The sequence below is a fragment of the Amblyomma americanum genome, chromosome 10 (genome assembly GCF_052857255.1).
Source record: "Amblyomma americanum isolate KBUSLIRL-KWMA chromosome 10, ASM5285725v1, whole genome shotgun sequence".
Classification (NCBI taxonomy): domain Eukaryota; kingdom Metazoa; phylum Arthropoda; class Arachnida; order Ixodida; family Ixodidae; genus Amblyomma; species Amblyomma americanum.
In genome coordinates, this window is record NC_135506.1 from 47,557,241 (window position 1) to 47,573,923 (window position 16,683).

General features: G+C 49.7%; 1 protein-coding gene across 1 annotated transcript; it reads left to right on the forward strand.

Moving 5' to 3' along the window:
• Positions 1–2,765: 2,765 nt before the first annotated feature.
• LOC144108262 (neprilysin-1-like) lies at positions 2,766–16,151 on the forward strand. The gene is made up of 5 exons (XM_077641536.1): positions 2,766–2,866; positions 6,243–6,471; positions 6,980–7,114; positions 10,493–10,633; positions 14,103–16,151. Exons 1-5 carry the CDS (start codon positions 2,802–2,804, stop codon positions 16,149–16,151), a joined length of 2,619 nt encoding a protein of 872 aa, XP_077497662.1. The 5' UTR covers positions 2,766–2,801.
• The last annotated feature ends 532 nt before the right edge of the window (positions 16,152–16,683 follow it).

Below are 16,683 nucleotides of genomic sequence, written 5' to 3' on the forward strand. Positions count from 1 at the left end.
TGGACGTGCACGGGCGGCTGCGGGTCTCGGTGTCGGCATAGTGACAAAATCTTCAGAAACAGCGGAACAGGCAGCTGCGGCACTAGCCATTGCTAGCACTGACGCGGATACAATCTTCTCGGATTCCAAATTGGCCGTCGGTAGTTTTGCGGGGGGCAGAGTCTCGACTGCGCCACAACAGATACTGAAACTGACCAGGCAACCTCACAACGAAATTGAGGTGATATGGGTGCCGGCTCACTCGGGGAATCCGGAAAACTAGGCGGCTCGCAACATGGCCCGAGGTTTCGTCAACCGAGTCTGTCGGTCGTCCGTCCATGGATTACTCCAAGGAAGGGCTGACATGTTTCCACGATATCACACGCCATTACAAATTGCAAAGGCACAAATTTCCGCCACCTGACAAAGCGTTGGATAAGGCGCGAGACACCGCCTGGAGAAGACTCCAAACGAGGTCCTTTCTTAGCCCGTATCTATTGGCAAAAATGCACCCGGATGACTTTAACCCCGAGTGTAGGTGGTGCAACAGCCACATATGATCACATACTATGGCAATGTATAGAAGAACTTCCACTGGAAGATCTAGTACAAAGGCATTCTCTTGTGTAATGCGAGACCTTTCTGGTCAGCTCGGACCCGGGCATTCAAGCCTTTGCCACCGAGTGGGCCAAAGCCGACGCTAGCCGCGGACCGTCTGCATCTACATTTTGAGGAAATAAACGTTTTCCAATCCAATCTCGTGGTGGCGCAACGTGCTAGTGGCCGCGAGCCGTATTCGCGAGCAGAAGACGAAGAAGCCTTGGCACCGCGCCATGGAGTCCCCGAAGCGATCTCGAAGCCCCCCCGGACCATCACCGACGCATTCCTCAACGTCCAGGTCGCGTGGACGCCGCCCAAGGAAGCGTTCCCCCAGGAGCTCCGAACATGCAGCCCGGGAAGCGGGCGCCAGCTCGAGGTGCGAGCCTCGGCTCAAGGCAGACACCGAAGAGCAAGGAGGTGCGAGGCACAGCAAGCAGTCAGGAGGCACTACTGCGGAGCAAGGCGCCCGTAAGTTATTATTCTTCCTATTTTGTTGCAGCCACGTTTGCGGTGTTGGTTTTGGATTGTACTACCTGCCGTGTGGACAAATTTGAGTTGGGCTCTATTGATAATTAACCGCACGTCTAATGACAAAGGCCGCGTATACTTTCACAGAAAACAGGTTTATTAAGCCACAAGAGGTACAAAAATAATCATGGACGGTTTTGCTTGGGGTTAATCACAAATTCTCGTGCGCTAGCACGGTTAGCTCTGATTTTGCATGGTTTATCTTGACTTTCTATGGTTTTGCTTGATTGCAATTGACTCACTTTGGTTGGTACATCATATGATGTGGAATATCATATGATGAATCATATGATATGATGAAGTATCATATCAGTATCATATCATGAAGAAGTTGATCCAGCACCGATGCAAACGAGGAAGAAGCGCTTGCGCCACCCGTCGGATCCTCATGCTGGAGGTGTAGATGATGACAAGGACGAGAGAGGCACAAGAACACAACAGGACAGGCGCCAACTTTGCGCCGTCCCGACATCATATACAGCTATGAACCAACTAGCCTAAACCAAAGTACTTCTCGTGCTGGAGAGCTGCCGCTTGTGTCCTGGTCTCTCGCCTCGCTGGTTCTTATATTACTTGAGCTAGGGTCTCGTCCCGAGTTTCAACGTGCCAATAAACCGCTCTACAGATGTAAGTTTGCATGATACTACATCATTTTAAATTTGTGCTGCAGTTTAATTGGTCATTGTCTACATTCATAGATCCCTAGGAGTCCTCGTACCACACCTGGCACAGTGGTGGAGTAGTTAAGCAGCGCACCACTTCCCTACGAGGGCAGGTGCTGCCATCGGCGGGCCTTGTGCGAACCAGGTTGCTCTTCCCGAGAAACCGTTCGCGACCAATCTTTAATTAAACTGCCATCTGCCACGGCAAGCAGTTTTCTCACTTTCCGGTTGGTAGGTTGCGACGACGCCATAAGGTCAAGTGACCTAGGTGGCCCACCTGCTTTAGGTTGCTCCTCTGGGGATTTTTTGTGAATTTTTTTTGCTCATAGCCAATGGCGCTGACGACGACGCCGACTTTTCTGCGACTCGGGTCCTTAACGCTATAGCGGTATCACCACCAGTGGCCGTTGTCAATAGCAGTCGGCACGCGGTGACGTCAAAAAAGTTTCTCGCGTGCATAACCCTGCCTCGAGGCTACACCGTCGTTTTTACCGACGGTGGTCGCGGAGAACTTGTTCTAATGAAATGGTGGAAATTTAGTGTTCAATTTTTGAATCCAATTTTTAATAATAATTGGTTTTTGGGGAAAGTAAATGGGGCAGTATCTGTCTCATTATCCTTGGACACCTGAACCGCGCCGTAAGGGAAGGGGGAAAGGAGGGAGTGAAAGAAGAAAGGAAGAAAGAGGTGCTGTAGTAGAGGGCTCCGGAATGATTTCGACCACCTGGGAATCTTTAACGTGCACTGACATCGCGCAGCACACGGGCGCCTTAGCGTTTTTCCTCCATAAAAACGCAGCCGCCGCGGTCGGGTTCGAACCCGGGAACTCCCGACCAGTAGTCGAGCACCCTAACCACTGAGCCACCACGGCGGGTTACAGAGAGAGGCAGAACCGAATGTTACTACAATCGAAAATTGCATGTAGATGTGCCCGGAGGACCTCAGTCCAACGAAAACCGTGTCTCACCTAACATGTTTTAAATTCCAGCGACAGCGCCGGCTTCCGCCCCCGTGACGTCGAAGTCCACTGGGATGACGACAGAGCAACCGCCAGCCTCCAGAGGTTCCCCGCTCAGCACAGAGGTCACCAGCACTGGGTGAGAATGTCGCTCTCTCTGCATCTAAAGTCGACAGATACCGAGACCCTGTCTCCTAATAGAGAGAGGGCTGCTTGTCGACATACAGCTTTGCGCGCAGCTATGGCGACCGCCAGCGCTCAGGGAAGTCTATTCGGTAAACAAGCGATAGCGCAGACGATGACAAGGACAGAGAAACGAAAACGAACAGCACGACGAGCTCTCGTGCTGTTCTCCTTTTCTGTGTCTTTGTATTCTGCTGCGCTGTATTCTGTTTATCTATGATGTAGCAAAAATTCTCAGGGCACTTAAGTCTTTACGTGGAGGAATGCGAAAGCATGTGTTTTGGGTTTTCAAATTTCGCGCCATTGCTGTTTTCCCGTCCACCGTATTCGGCCGTCCTACGGCTTTTGCTTCTAGTTAATTAACTAATTAATGTATGTCAATAAAGCTTTTTGTTCACTCATCAAACACATTTCAATTCATTTCAAAGTAAGTTTGTTTCTACTCCTTTGCCTATTTTTTTCACTATTTTCACTTCCACAATTGTTTTCCCGTTCACTCTTTGTAGTGACGTCCGCGCTATTTCGACGGGTTTTCGACATTTTTCGCTCCGATTAATTAACTAATCATCCTATCGACGCCAAATTTTGTCGCGAATCGCCCTCTATCGATTAGAGTCATTTGTTTGATCCTAACTCTTCTGAGAACGACACAACGGCTGCCGACGCGTTTTGCAGACACGCACTCGCTGACATAGCCAAGTAATGCTTTCGCATAAAAGACCAAAAGCCAGGCTGCTGAAGCCAACGCCACAAAAAGAATGACAACATTGCATCAGCTGGCTATAGTGTATATGGCCTAGAATAAAGCCAGAAGCACAAGTCTGGGTCCATCGGAGTCCGAAGCACGGCACTGGCTGTAACACTGGCTTTCCTACCATCTTAAACGCATATTGCATGTGGGTTTAACAAATTCTTACGTCACTTATTCGGGCCTACGCTGCACACATATCTTCAAGGCTGCGTGTAAAATGGCGTTTTCATCGCCGATGGCGTGGCCTGGAACATTTAACTGTGGGTGTAATTCCTTTGCTGCCGACTTTCATACTGTTTTGAAACGGCGATGGCCGGAAAATATCCTGAAAAAGCCTTCATATATTACAAACCAAGAGTTCGACATCTAATGCAGCGTCTAGAGCCTGATCACGTCGAATTCCTTTGAAAAGTCCGTACTTAAGTATAGTGGGTGCTTTTCGATATAGAAGTTTTTCACCGCAAGCTCTCAAAGCGAGCTCTGTTCACGAGTGTAATAAAAACATATTGGAAGACGTAAAGAGATATGGCAAAAGTAAAGGGCGGATAGTGGCCACACTAAACGCTTGCAGTCCGAAATGAAGCTATAGCGGTCGGCATATAGAACATGCACACGCCATCCAACAGACATTAAATTTCCGCGTCTTCGTATACCGTACTCAGTGGGAACTCAAAAAAGGTGAATTTATTATGGTGAGCTGCCGCGTGTTTTTCAATTAAAGTAGCCACTCATCACACAAAAGGCAGCCGCTGGAAACGTGGGTGATGCTTAGTGTTGTGGCATTGAAGCACACTAACAAATTCGCAGAGATCAAGGCATGCCGCAAAAGTGCCTGAATAAATTCGTGACGTTTGAAACAATGAAAAGTTCTTTAATCTACCTGATAGCGCTGCGGCAGGTATTTCGGGTATATATGTATTACACAGAAATAGCTCAGAACGCGCTGTTTAGACTCAATGACGCAATTCGTAACTCGACACTGTCCTACAGAAGATGAAAGGATGCATTGCATGTGGGTTTTCACAGAACCTTTGGCAGCTGGTTTACTGCGTACCAAAGGTACATTTTCCGGCTTTTTGCTAACACTGAATCTTGTCATGCGCTCAGCTAGTTGACGTAATTTCGTTAAGCTAAAAGGCTCCCATTCTGTAACCGTCAACAAAAAGCTCCACCTGGTAAAGCCGATGTGACTGTAACCAATTTAGACACCAAAAACGTGTTGCTAGAGTGATTTTATGACGGATTCGTATTTTTAATACTTCATCTTACTTACAACTTCACGCTCACGAAACAAGATAAACCTCTACGTAAGACATGCGAAGGCGTGGTGACGATAAACCGCAGTCTACGTAGGTGTGCAAGTACGAAACAAGAATTTCACTTAATTTTGCAACGAATACATTCCTTTCCACCCTAGGCACCCCTTGGAGGAAAGCACACTTGTAGATTTATTATGTATGTTTATAGACTCAAAAGAAAACGTTTGACAGAAGTCTGTCTGGCAGGGAAATATAATTTAGGACAAAATTAACTTGGTTGGCGTCAGTCATCTTTCTCCTAAATGTATATTTATTGCCTGCAGGTAAGAAACATTTCAAAGAAAATTTAGCTTTGAGAACCTATATTTATTTCAACACAAAAATACAGATTCCTTAACCTGGTGTTTTCCGCACGATAGCCTCCGACACTTGTGCAGTAGAAAGCCCAATACAAGTCACCTTTATTCGGTCACGCTTTAAGCAGCAATGTTTTCATCTTCCTGCACGCACAGCGCACTTACACGCAGACCTCCATGCCCTCCCTGGAGGAGCCATCCCAATGGGCACTGGAACTCTCTTGGACGTCCCATGGGCGTCCTAAACATCCACAGGACGTCCAAGGGAGTTTCAGTGCCCATTGGGATATGGAAAGGGATAACTTGATGTTAGTTATGTTAGTGACGCAGGAATGACGGTTATAATCGCGAGCGATGAAGCGTGCGGCACGGTTCTGTATCGATTCGAGGCTACGTGTTAGATATACTTGGTGAAGCGACCAGATGGGCGATGCAAATTCAAGTTGCGGACGAACAAATGTCTGGTAAGCTAGTTTTCGAGTGTCAGATGGTGCACCATAAAGATTACGTTTTAAGTATCCGAGGGTTCGTGAAGGTTTAGCTGTGATTTTATTTATGTGTCTAGACCAGGAAAGGCTTGTAGTAAGGTGAATGCCGAGATATTTGTATGAAGACGCTGTTGTGACTTGGTGTTTGTTGAGCCAGCAGGTGAAGGAGGAATTTGGTAGTTTACGGTTGAAAGTCATTAATTTACACTTATCAGTGTTATCAGTGAAGGTATAGCTCCTGTATGGAAGAGAGCACATTCCCCGCATTCAGCTAAAAGATGCCCATATGGTTAATGAAGACGGGGCGTCTTCCTTTGTTATAAATATCTTTCCTATGGAGTTATAATGTGAATAATGAGGCATGCTCAACTTCAGTGAAGAAGTAACAGCAGATTTCGTTACTGTGTGCAAACTGTCTCTACAGCAAATAATAGCGCGCTCTTGTATGACCATATAATCCGATTTTTCCCGTCGGCAGCTTGCATGGCGGGTCCCCTGCTGCCGTGTCCAGCAGACTCCCGAAGACTACTACAGCCAGCTCCCAGCAGGTCACGGCGACGCTGCCAACACCGGGCACGACGTCAACGCCACGACGGAGCTCGCGGCAGCTGTGGGACGGTTACCGCCACCCTGCCAGGCCTGTCACGGCACTGATCGCCCACCCGGTGCCAGGAACAGTTCGACCTACAGGACTGGCTAGAGGAATGGTATAAGGCCTGTGTAGAAGTAACAGCAGATTTCTTTATAGCGCGCAAACTGTCTATCCACGAAATGATAGCGAGCTGTAAGCATTCCGGTCATTCCCGTCAGTAGCTTGTGTGGAAAACTAAAATATGAACAGCATCGAGAAGAAATGCAATTATAAATTATTTAGCGTTCGTAGGCACACACCACGCGTTGATCCGTCTTTACTGCAGTCTGGTCATCATTTGAAATAACACGCGAGCAATAAATTCGTGATTATGCCCCTATCAGAGTTGAAATGGGTCACGTGAGCTATTGTCATCGGTCATATGTGACCGGTCATATGTGACCGATGGCAATGCGTCACCTTACCTTGCCATGGATGATGTCATTTGATGGGAATGGTGAAGGTCTGGTTAAACAGACGCTGTGAAGAAAATCATCCCTCGTGACATCGAAATATACAGTACTTCAAGAAGTTCACAATTGGTGCCTTGAGATTAATTAGGACGTGCTTTACACACTGCGCAGCACTCCCCTTCCACTCGCGGCGTCATGGTTCCCCGTCATTCGTTGGCTAGACCACAAGCCGGTGAAGCAAGCCCAACGCCGTGGCATCCCGGCTTCACAAGCCCACCAACGGCGGGCTCCACTACGGACGTAGCGGTAAGGCAGCTGCTCATCGTGCTGGTTCAAGAGATAAAACTGCATGCCCAATGGTGCGTTCACACTCGGGCAGTTCGACTTCCGGACCGCGGGGCATTTCGTCGCCGCGGCAAGGGTGTGACATTCCCGTAGAGCCAATGGGGACGATTTTGAAATGCGACGGTGGCGGTGCCTGGGAGTTGGCGGTAAAAACATAAATTGCTCAAAACTTTGCTCGCTATGCTTGCGCCGGTCGCTGTCGTCTGCTGCCACTGCGCTGCAGCGTTGCCCGCGGCGGCACTGGCGGCGCAGACGCGTTGTGTCATTGACTCCAGCCGCGTTTGCTGCCAGATACCAGGATCGCTGCAATCGTTCCGACCGTGGCGACACTTATGGCGCGGACGCGCAACTTGCAACATGCCACAGCACTGGCCGCGGCTAATTTTCCGGCCGAAAACTCGGTAGCGAGCGCGATCGGCAGTGAAGCGGTTTCTGTACCAAAGTAGCGCGCGTCGTCGTCCGCTCGCCGATGACGTCATCGGTAAGGTATGCGTCACTCGCCAAAGGCGCCAGAGTAGCGCGCGCTGTAAGCGTGATGGCGTTCGCCCGAGGAACCCGAGGCGAGCTTCATCGGCGGCGGAACGCTGCGCGCACTGCCCAAGTCTAAACCTGCAGAGACACGTCTTCGTTCGGCACTGCGGGTTCCGTATGCGGTCGCCTACGGTTCGAGTACCGCGGCAGCTGAACTCAGTAATCGCATTACAAAGAAACGTAATGATCGGCTAATATATGCCCTTTTGTCTTTTTTGCCCGTACTGTCAGCTGTCCCCAGACGAACACATTTTGGGTGTTAAAAAGGGCGCAGAGATCAGCACCCTTAAGAAAGGGGGCACAGCATGAAAGTTTACAGGGCGCGCATCAGTCGAAGGATTTTGCTTCATGGGTGGATCAATGTGGAGCACCCTTCCAACATGCATTCGTAGAGGTGTTATGGAAAAATAGTACCCTTTAATGAGGGTGCAACCATTACATCCTTTGAAGTATCATTAAGTGCACCGTTCCTTAAGGGTGCTGATCTCTGCAACCTTTTTTGGCACCGAACAATTGGAAAACGGTGCTCGTCTGGGGACAGCTGATTTACACCCTAAAGGGTAAGAAATTGTTTAGTGTGTACCGCAGGTTTTTCCACGATGCCGACGGGCGAAGGGCGAGCGCAGCTCTCTCTTTGCGCAGCTGTCTCGTGGCATTTTTAAAATTTTTGTTAGTTAAGTGAGCTTAGAATGATATGAAGTGGTGGAGATAAGCGAGTAGGATGATGATGATAGCACACAAGGGTTTGTATGGGCTGCCGGAGGAAATTGCCCTTTATACCGCAGCGCACGTTAAGGAACCCTAGGTGGTAGAAATTGAGAACCCTCCACTACGACGTCCCTCATAGCCCGTGTCGCTTCGCCCACATTAAACCACACATTCCAATACCATTTCTGCAACAGTCACGGCACCCAAAGTTCCACCTATGTATCTATAAATATAATTGGTTTTTGGGGGAAAGGAAATGGCGCAGTATCTGTCTCATATATCGTTGGACACCTGAACCGCGCCGTAAGGGAAGGGATAAAGGAGGGAGTGAAAGAAGAAAGGAAGAGAGAGGTGCCGTAGTGGAGGGCTCCGGAATAATTCCGACCACCTGGGGATCTTTAACGTGCACTGACATCGCACAGCACACGGGCGCCTTAGCGTTTTTCCTCCATAGAAACGCAGCCGCCGCGGTCGGGTTCGAAAGAATAGCCTCCATAATCGCTTTTAATCGCTTTTAGAGCGTAGCGGAAATCTGCGGTCTGCCCTCCTCCCCGCCGCGGTGGCTCTGTGGTTAGGGCGCTCAGCTACTGATCCGGAGTTCCCGGGTTCGAACCCGACCGCGGCGGCTGCGTTTTTATGGAGGAAAAACGCTAAGGCGCCCGTGTGCTGTGCGATGTCAGTGCACGTTAAAGATCCCCAGGAGGTCGAAATTATGCCGGAGCCCTCCACTACGGCACCTATTCGTCTTTTCTTCTTTCACTCCCTCCTTTATCCCTTCCCTTACGGCGCGGTTCAGGTGTCCAACGATATATGAGACAGATACTGCGCCATTTCCTTTCCCCAAAAACCAATTATTATTATTATGCCGACGGGCGAAGGGCGAGCGCAGCTCTCTCTTCGCGCAGCTGTCTCGTGACATTTTGAAAATTTTTGTTAGTTAAGTGAGCTTAGAATGATATAAAGTGATGGAGATAAGCGAGTAGGATGATGATGATAGCACACAAGGGTTTCTATGGGCTGCCGGAGGAAATTGCCCTTTATACCGCAGCGCACGTTAAGGAACCCTAGGTGGTAGAAATTGAGAACCCTCCACTACGACGTCCCTCATAGCCCGCGTCGCTTCGCCCACATTAAACCACACATTCCAATACCATTTCTGCAACAGTCACGGCACCCAAAGTTCCACCTATGTATCTATAAATATAATTGGTTTTGGGGGGAAAGGAAATGGCGCAGTATCTGTCTCATATATCGTTGGACACCTGAACCGCGCCGTAAGGGAAGGGACAAAGCAGGGAGTGAAAGAAGAAAGGGGTGCCGTAGTGGAGGGCTCCGGAATAATTTCGACCACCTGGGGATCTTCAACCTGCACTGACATCGCACAGCACACGGGCGCCTTAGCGTTTTTCCTCCATAAAAACGCAGCCGCCGCGGTCGGGTTCGAACCCGGCTATGTATCTGCAGTTTTGATTTTCGAGTGTTCGCTCTTGGAGTTGGTTCCTCACTTTCGCGCTGTCAATCGGTGTCTGCAGCGTCACTCGGCTGTACAGAGAAAAATGGATAGAGGGAGAGTGGCGAGAGTGAAAGCAGGTGATGTAAAAGGGAGAATCTTCACTTTTAAGAGCCCCGCCGCGGTGGCTCAGTGGTTAGGGCGCTCGACTACTGATCCGGCGTTCCCGGGTTCGAAGCCGACCGCGGCGGCTGCGTTTTTATGGAGGAAAAACGCTAAGGCGCCCGTGTGCTGTGCGATGTCAGTGCACGTTGAAGATCCCCAGGTGGTTGAAATTATTCCGGAGCCCTCCACTACGGCACCTATTTGTTCCTCTCTTCTTTCACTCCCTCCTTTATCCCTTCCCTTACGGCGCGGTTCAGGTGTCCAACGATATACGAGACAGATACTGCGCCATTTCCTTTCCACCTAAAACCAATTATTATTATTATTTTTATTATCACTTTTAAGAGAAAGGAGGGAGAGAGGAGAGGCGTTATACACTCGCAACCACCTTTTTTTTTTCAATATTGCAGCCATGGTCTTCATTTGCTGCACACTGCGGGCATGTAGCTCTTAATTATGGCGTGCATGCTTTCTGCACTCTGCAGCACTCTCCCGATCGCAGCCCCTGGCCGGCAAAGCCTTCCGTCCAGGCCTTCGGCAGAGCGGAAATGGACAACTCGGGCCCGGGACCGCGAGATTCCGGAATTAGAAACCCAGCAAAGACGGGCTCTCCCGTCCACACACCGGTAAATATGGATCGGACACACCTCACAGTGTGTGAAGGAATCAATCAAGACAGGACCTGAATAGTGCGTCTAAAGTTCAATACCTTCTGTCGTGGCGACCCGATGAATCTGTAATGATAAATGCGGTAGCTCTGGGAATTAGTGAGATCATCGCCCCTGGTTTACCCAGTACAGATCCGGTGGGGTGGCCAGATAAATCATTAAGCCACGCACGACCATTATAGCCGGAAAGAGCTTAAGTCAACAGTAAAGCTCCACCAACTTATTCATTACTGGCATAGAGAATTCCTCAAGAAAAAAGTAGTCTATTGTTAAAACTTTTCTAGTTACCCAAGCACGAAGCAAATTACAGGAAAAAAATTATAGCCCTAGAATTTTTATATGTGGCCTGTTTAATAAAGTCAAATATTAAAAATGTGATATTGTTTATTGCTGTGATTGACTAGCGAAGTAACACAGTAAAACACTCTCCGGGGCATGTTGGTTCATAGCTAACAAGAATAAAAGCGCAACAACACGACACAAAGGAGGAGGAAACCGACAGGACAGGCGCTAACTTGCAACACTTTACTGTCTTCATAAACCACCGCGTATATATCAACCACAGGGGGGGGGGGGGGGGGGGGGGGTAAAGACAGATAGGGGGGATCACAGTTGAAAGCACGTGCGTAGAAAACTCGAATGGCATAACAAGAAGAAAGAAGAAGAAGGAAGAAAGAAGGCATGTGGAGCAAAACTTCTGGAAACAAGTGTAATCTGCAAAAGTAAAGACACGATCGCACGCGAATTGATAGAAGCGCACAGAATATGTAAGAGTGGGAGTGCATGTGTTAGCACCCCGTCGATCGTGATGTATAAAAAAGAATGTCAGTTTTTAGATATGGCATAGTATCTGCGGAATCTCCTGTTCTTGTTATGCCATTCGAGTTTTCTACGCACGTGCTTTCAACTGTGATCCCCCCTATCTGTCTTTACCCCCCCCCTCCCCCCCCCCCTGTGGTTGATATATACGCGGTGGTTTATGAAGACAGTAAAGTGTTGCAAGTTAGCGCCTGTCCTGTCGGTTTCCTCCTTCTTTGTGTCGTGTTATTGCGCTTTTATTCTTGTTAGCTTTGAAGTAACACAGGACGCCGCAGACCAAGGCGTTGTATCGTACTATAGGTGAGCCCAGTTGCAATATCACTACTTAAAATGCGGGGCGTGGCATGACAGCAGGATAGCTGTTCGCGCCATGATGCGCCAGGTGCGAGGGCTTCGTGACCACGGCTGAGCTTTTGCTGGTGGAGTCGGGGAGCGATCCCACACACTCGGATTTTACTTTCTGTGCGAGAAATTGTCTGTTGAAAAACTGCTCTGACCCACTACCTTTTTTTCGAATGGAATTTTAAAATTCACCATAAATATGAGACAACCTTGAATATGGGTAAGATAGCTAAAGTAGCAGACAAAATAATAAAGATAATAATTACGGAGGCAGAGATGCGGAGTAATTATGCATCCCGCTGATGAGGACAGCGGAGGCGAAGAATGCTTTACAAGCGATAAAATGCAGGAAGCGGCTGCCGAGGGACAGGTAACTGCATATATATTGAACGATGGCGGAGAGATTGTGCTAGGGACTATGATGTATGCATAGCGGAATCTTGGAATAACGCTATCATCTTAATCCAAAAGAAAGGGGACGTCAAGAACGAGAAAATTAAGGCATATAAGCTTACTGTCCGTGCCTACAATGTATTTACATAGGTAATCGGTAAAACAATAAGAACAACCTTACCCAACAAACACCAATCCTTCTCAAAATCTCCCAAAAATATCCCATCGGGACATTTGTAATCTCCCCAGGGGGTGCTCATTTTTCCCATACACATCCAAGAAACGTCCCCGCAAATAGCAGTTTCCAAAAAAAATTGTGCGTCCCAAGGAAAGCCCCAAGAGATTAGTGCTCGATTTATCGGCTCTAATTCAATAAAATTACTCATTTTAAAGCGGAAGCTTTACTGGCCGCATGTTGAGCAGTTTCGCGCGATTCCTGGAGAGCCGTGCTGCGCATGCGCGAGGAGCAGTGACAACACACGGCGCGGTTCGGGTGTCCACCGAGATATATGTGAGACGGTCACTGTGCCATTGACCTTTCCTCAAAAACAAAACAAAACAAGCGAGCCAACGGCGTTCATAGAGTTCATTGGCGTTGACAACTTTGCAAAGACCGTTCATTTTGACGAAAGGAAAGGCGCACAACCGGCTCCGTGGGTCAGCGGAGACCTCAATCTCACTTTCGCTTTGTATATCCTAGATTGGCGCAACTAATCCACATTAATTTTTCATGCAGCCATAAAAAATTTAAGCGCGCATATGTGCCAAATTTCAGGCACTTATATGTGATAAACCCTCCGTGGTGGTTCAGCGGTTAGGGCGCTCGGCTACTGATCCGGGATACCCGGTTTCGAACCCGACCGCGGCTGCCGCGTTTCGATAGAAGCGAAACGCTAAGGCGCCCGTGTGCTGTGCGATAACGGTACACGTTAAAGATCCCCTGGTGGTCAAAATTATTCCGGAGCCCTCCACTACGGCACCTCTTCTCTTAGTCCCTCCTTTATTTCTTCCCTTACAGCAAGGTTCAGGTATCTGCCGATATGCAAGACAGATACTGCGTTATTTCCTTTCCCCAAAAACCATTTTTTCAATTTGTTATCCGTGGTATACGCGCAAGCTTGGCTGGAATCGGCTTTCAAACAACTAAACGTTACCCGCCGCGGTGGCTCAGTGGTTAGGGCGCTCGACTACTGATCCGGAGTTCCCGGGCTCGAACCCGACCGCGGCGGCTGCGTTTCGATGGAGGGGAAACGCAAAGGCACCCGTGTGTTGTGCAATGTCAGTTCGCGTTAAAGATCCCCAGATGGTCGAAGTTATTCCGGAGCCCTCCACTACGGCACCTCTTTCTTCCTTTCTTCTTCCACTCCCTCCTTTATCCCTTCCCTTACGGCGCGTTCGCGGGTCCGCCGATATGTGAAACAGATACTGCGCCTTTTCCTTTCCTTAAAAACCAATTGTCAGTTTTCATGTACCGCGGCGGCTGCGTTTTTATGGAGGAAAAATGCTAAGGCGCCCGTGTGCTGTGCGATGTCAGTGCACGTTAAACACCCCCGGTGGTCGAAATTATTCCGGAGCCCTCCACTACGGCACCTCTTTCTTCCTTTCCTCCTTCACTCCCTCCTTTATCCCTTCCCTTACGGCGCCGTTCAGGTGTGGGATGATATATGAGACAGATACTGTGCCATTTCCTTTCCCCAATTATTATTATTATTATTATTATTATTATTATTATTATTATTATCATCATAATGTAGACGAATAATAAAGGTGCTCAACCTGCATTCTCTGTAGTGCACTGCGCACTTCTTTCTCAAGAAGACGCGGAAGTCGTGTTAGGCGTTAAGTGAATGCTTGCAATTTTTCTCCTCCGCAGGAATCAACGCTTCCTTCGCAAATTCCCAGCCGATCATACCGGCCCGCCGCAGTCTCGGCTTTGGCCGCCCTCACCACGACTGCCATTTTCTGCGGATTCGTCTACGTGTTCTTGCCCAAGCCACGGCATCTGCTTGACGCGAAAAACGAGCTTCTCTGCCACACACAGGAATGCCGGACGCAGGCACATATCCTGAACACTTGGTTGGACAGCACGGTCAATCCCTGCGACGACTTCGACGGCCACGTTTGCTCTAAATGGAACCGTCACGCTGTGGACAAGAGGGGCGATACGCACTCCCTCATGGACTTCGGCTTTACATCTTGGGCAGAAAACTTCGAGAGCAACCTGATGAGAGCGGTGCCGTACAATCCGATCGCTACCCAAGTGCTCGGCGTGTTTACCTCTTGCATGGCCGATGCTTCACCAGAAAATTCATTCGCAGACATTCAACTCTTGAAAGTGTTCATGGATGAGCTCAGAGTTCCTTGGCCCCATGATGCACCTGAAGGTGTGGACCCTCTGGAAGTCGCCATTGACCTTTCGGTAAACTGGCGTATTGGACCTTGGTTCGACGTCACCCCGCTACGAGTCGCGGATGGAGAGGCTAATGTTATACTACGACCAGCCCGGCTCTACAGAATATGGTTTCCAGTCGAACAAGAAGTTGCTGCTTCGGGAGCACACCGCGCCCTATGGGACGGTCTGTACCAAGCGCTTGCACCGAATCAGCTGCCGCGACCTGAGTTCGAAATCGAGAGCATCGTGCAGACACACACTGACATCTACAAAGCCCTGAGTCGAGCCGCCAGAGCGAAGCCGACAGCACCTTTGCGTCTTACCCTTAGGGAGCTTCCAGCGCACATGCCCAACGTCTCGGCGGCTCGCTGGATGCAGGTGTTGCATGCCTCCACGGACTACTCGTTTAATGTCGCGGACGCCGTCACCTTCGCTGACAAGACGTTCCTGGACGCTGTGAACAACATCTTCTCGCGCCATAACAACACTGCGATGAAGCGCGACCTGTCGTGGACGTTCGTCCAAGTCTTCTCGTCGATCGCCGATCGAGATTTTCTGATGCACACACTCGGCACCCGTTCCTTGGCTCTCGAGCAGCGACGTTCGTTTTGCGTCACCGAAATAGAGGCGGCGTATCGTTGGCTCATAGTGTCGCTGCATGTCCTCACCGACTTCCCTCCCGATAGACGGGCCGTGATAGACGCTTCGCTGAACGGGGTCACGCAAACCGTCGTCTCTAAGCTCGACAACCTATCATGGGCCGACACCGACCTCAGACGCGCGCTCAGCGACAAGGTTCTAAACGTCTCCGTGACCATGTGGCCTACCGGGAGCCTTCTGACAACCGAAGGGATTTCGCATTTCTACGCGGGCTGGTTCTCAAACACCAGCTCCTTCACCCAACACTGGGTCACCGCAGCGAGGAACTGGCGGCGTCTCAACATCCCCGCCTACCTTTCGGAGCACCCGCGCATGCAACAATTTATTGAGTACGATTACTTCCTCAACGCCATTCAAATCGCCCTGGTCACCCTGCAGCCTCCCTGGCACTACGCGAACGGAACCAAGGCTATGACATACGGCACCCTCGTGTTCTTCTACGCGCTGCAGCTGGTGCGAAGCTTCGACGCCATCGGACTTCAAATAGATCCCGAGGGAAGGGTATCCGACTCGTGGCTTCCTGCTGGAACCAAGGCAGTGACGGACAAGAGAGCCTCCTGCCTTGGATCGGGGAGAGATTATGACGACTACTTTCCCGAGGTCCCCGCCATAGAGGCGGCGCATGCGACGTTTGAGGCCACCCTGACCGAGCATGAGCGCTCGCAAGTCGTCGTCAGCGGCTGCAGTGAGGACCAGCTGTTCTTCTTAGCTGCCTGCTTCATCTTGTGCGGCCTCCACGACGAGCAAGAGATGGCTCGCCGCGTCAGCTGTAACAAGGCCGTCGCCAACTTTCAACCGTTCGCAAAGGCCTTCGGATGCCGTGACAATGCCGCTATGAACCCGCCCAACAAGTGCCCTTTTTTTGACTGACTCTTTTTTTCGGACCACAGTTATACCAGCTTCCGTATTCTTTTTTTGGGCTATTTATTTGGTTTGACGAATTTTACCTTTGCTAACACAAAGATATCGTTTTACCTTCCTTTCTTGCTTAGTGCTTTTTGCGCTGTGCACATTTATATTTATTACCAATGTTGTGGAGTACGAATGTCTTACATAACATTTCTGATGACGCCTCAAGAACCACTATTTTAAAATCTGCTCATGCCGGAAGATATCGACAGCGAGTCTATAGTGAGCTGTAAATTAACGAAGGCAACCCGACCGCGGCGGCCGCGCGTCGACGGAGGCGAAATTCTAGAGGCGCCCGCGTGCTGTGCGATTTCAGTGCACGGCATATCTTTCTTCGCCCCGCCGCGGTGGCTCAGTGGTTAGGGCGCTCGACTACTGATCCGGAGTTCCCGGGTTCGAACCCGACCGCGGCGGCTGCGTTTTTATGGAGGAAAAACGCTAAGGCGCCCGTGTGCTGTGCGATGTCAGTGCACGTTAAAGATCCCCAGGTGGT

Coding starts and splice junctions, on each gene's coding strand:
- LOC144108262 (XM_077641536.1), top strand. CDS start 2,802: ATGACGACAGAGCAACCGCCAGCCTCCAGAGGTTCCCCGCTCAGCACA. Junction 6,472..6,979: donor CAGGACTGGCTAGAGGAATG/GTATAAGGCCTG, acceptor CACACTGCGCAG/CACTCCCCTTCCACTCGCGG. Junction 7,115..10,492: donor GCTCCACTACGGACGTAGCG/GTAAGGCAGCTG, acceptor TGCACTCTGCAG/CACTCTCCCGATCGCAGCCC.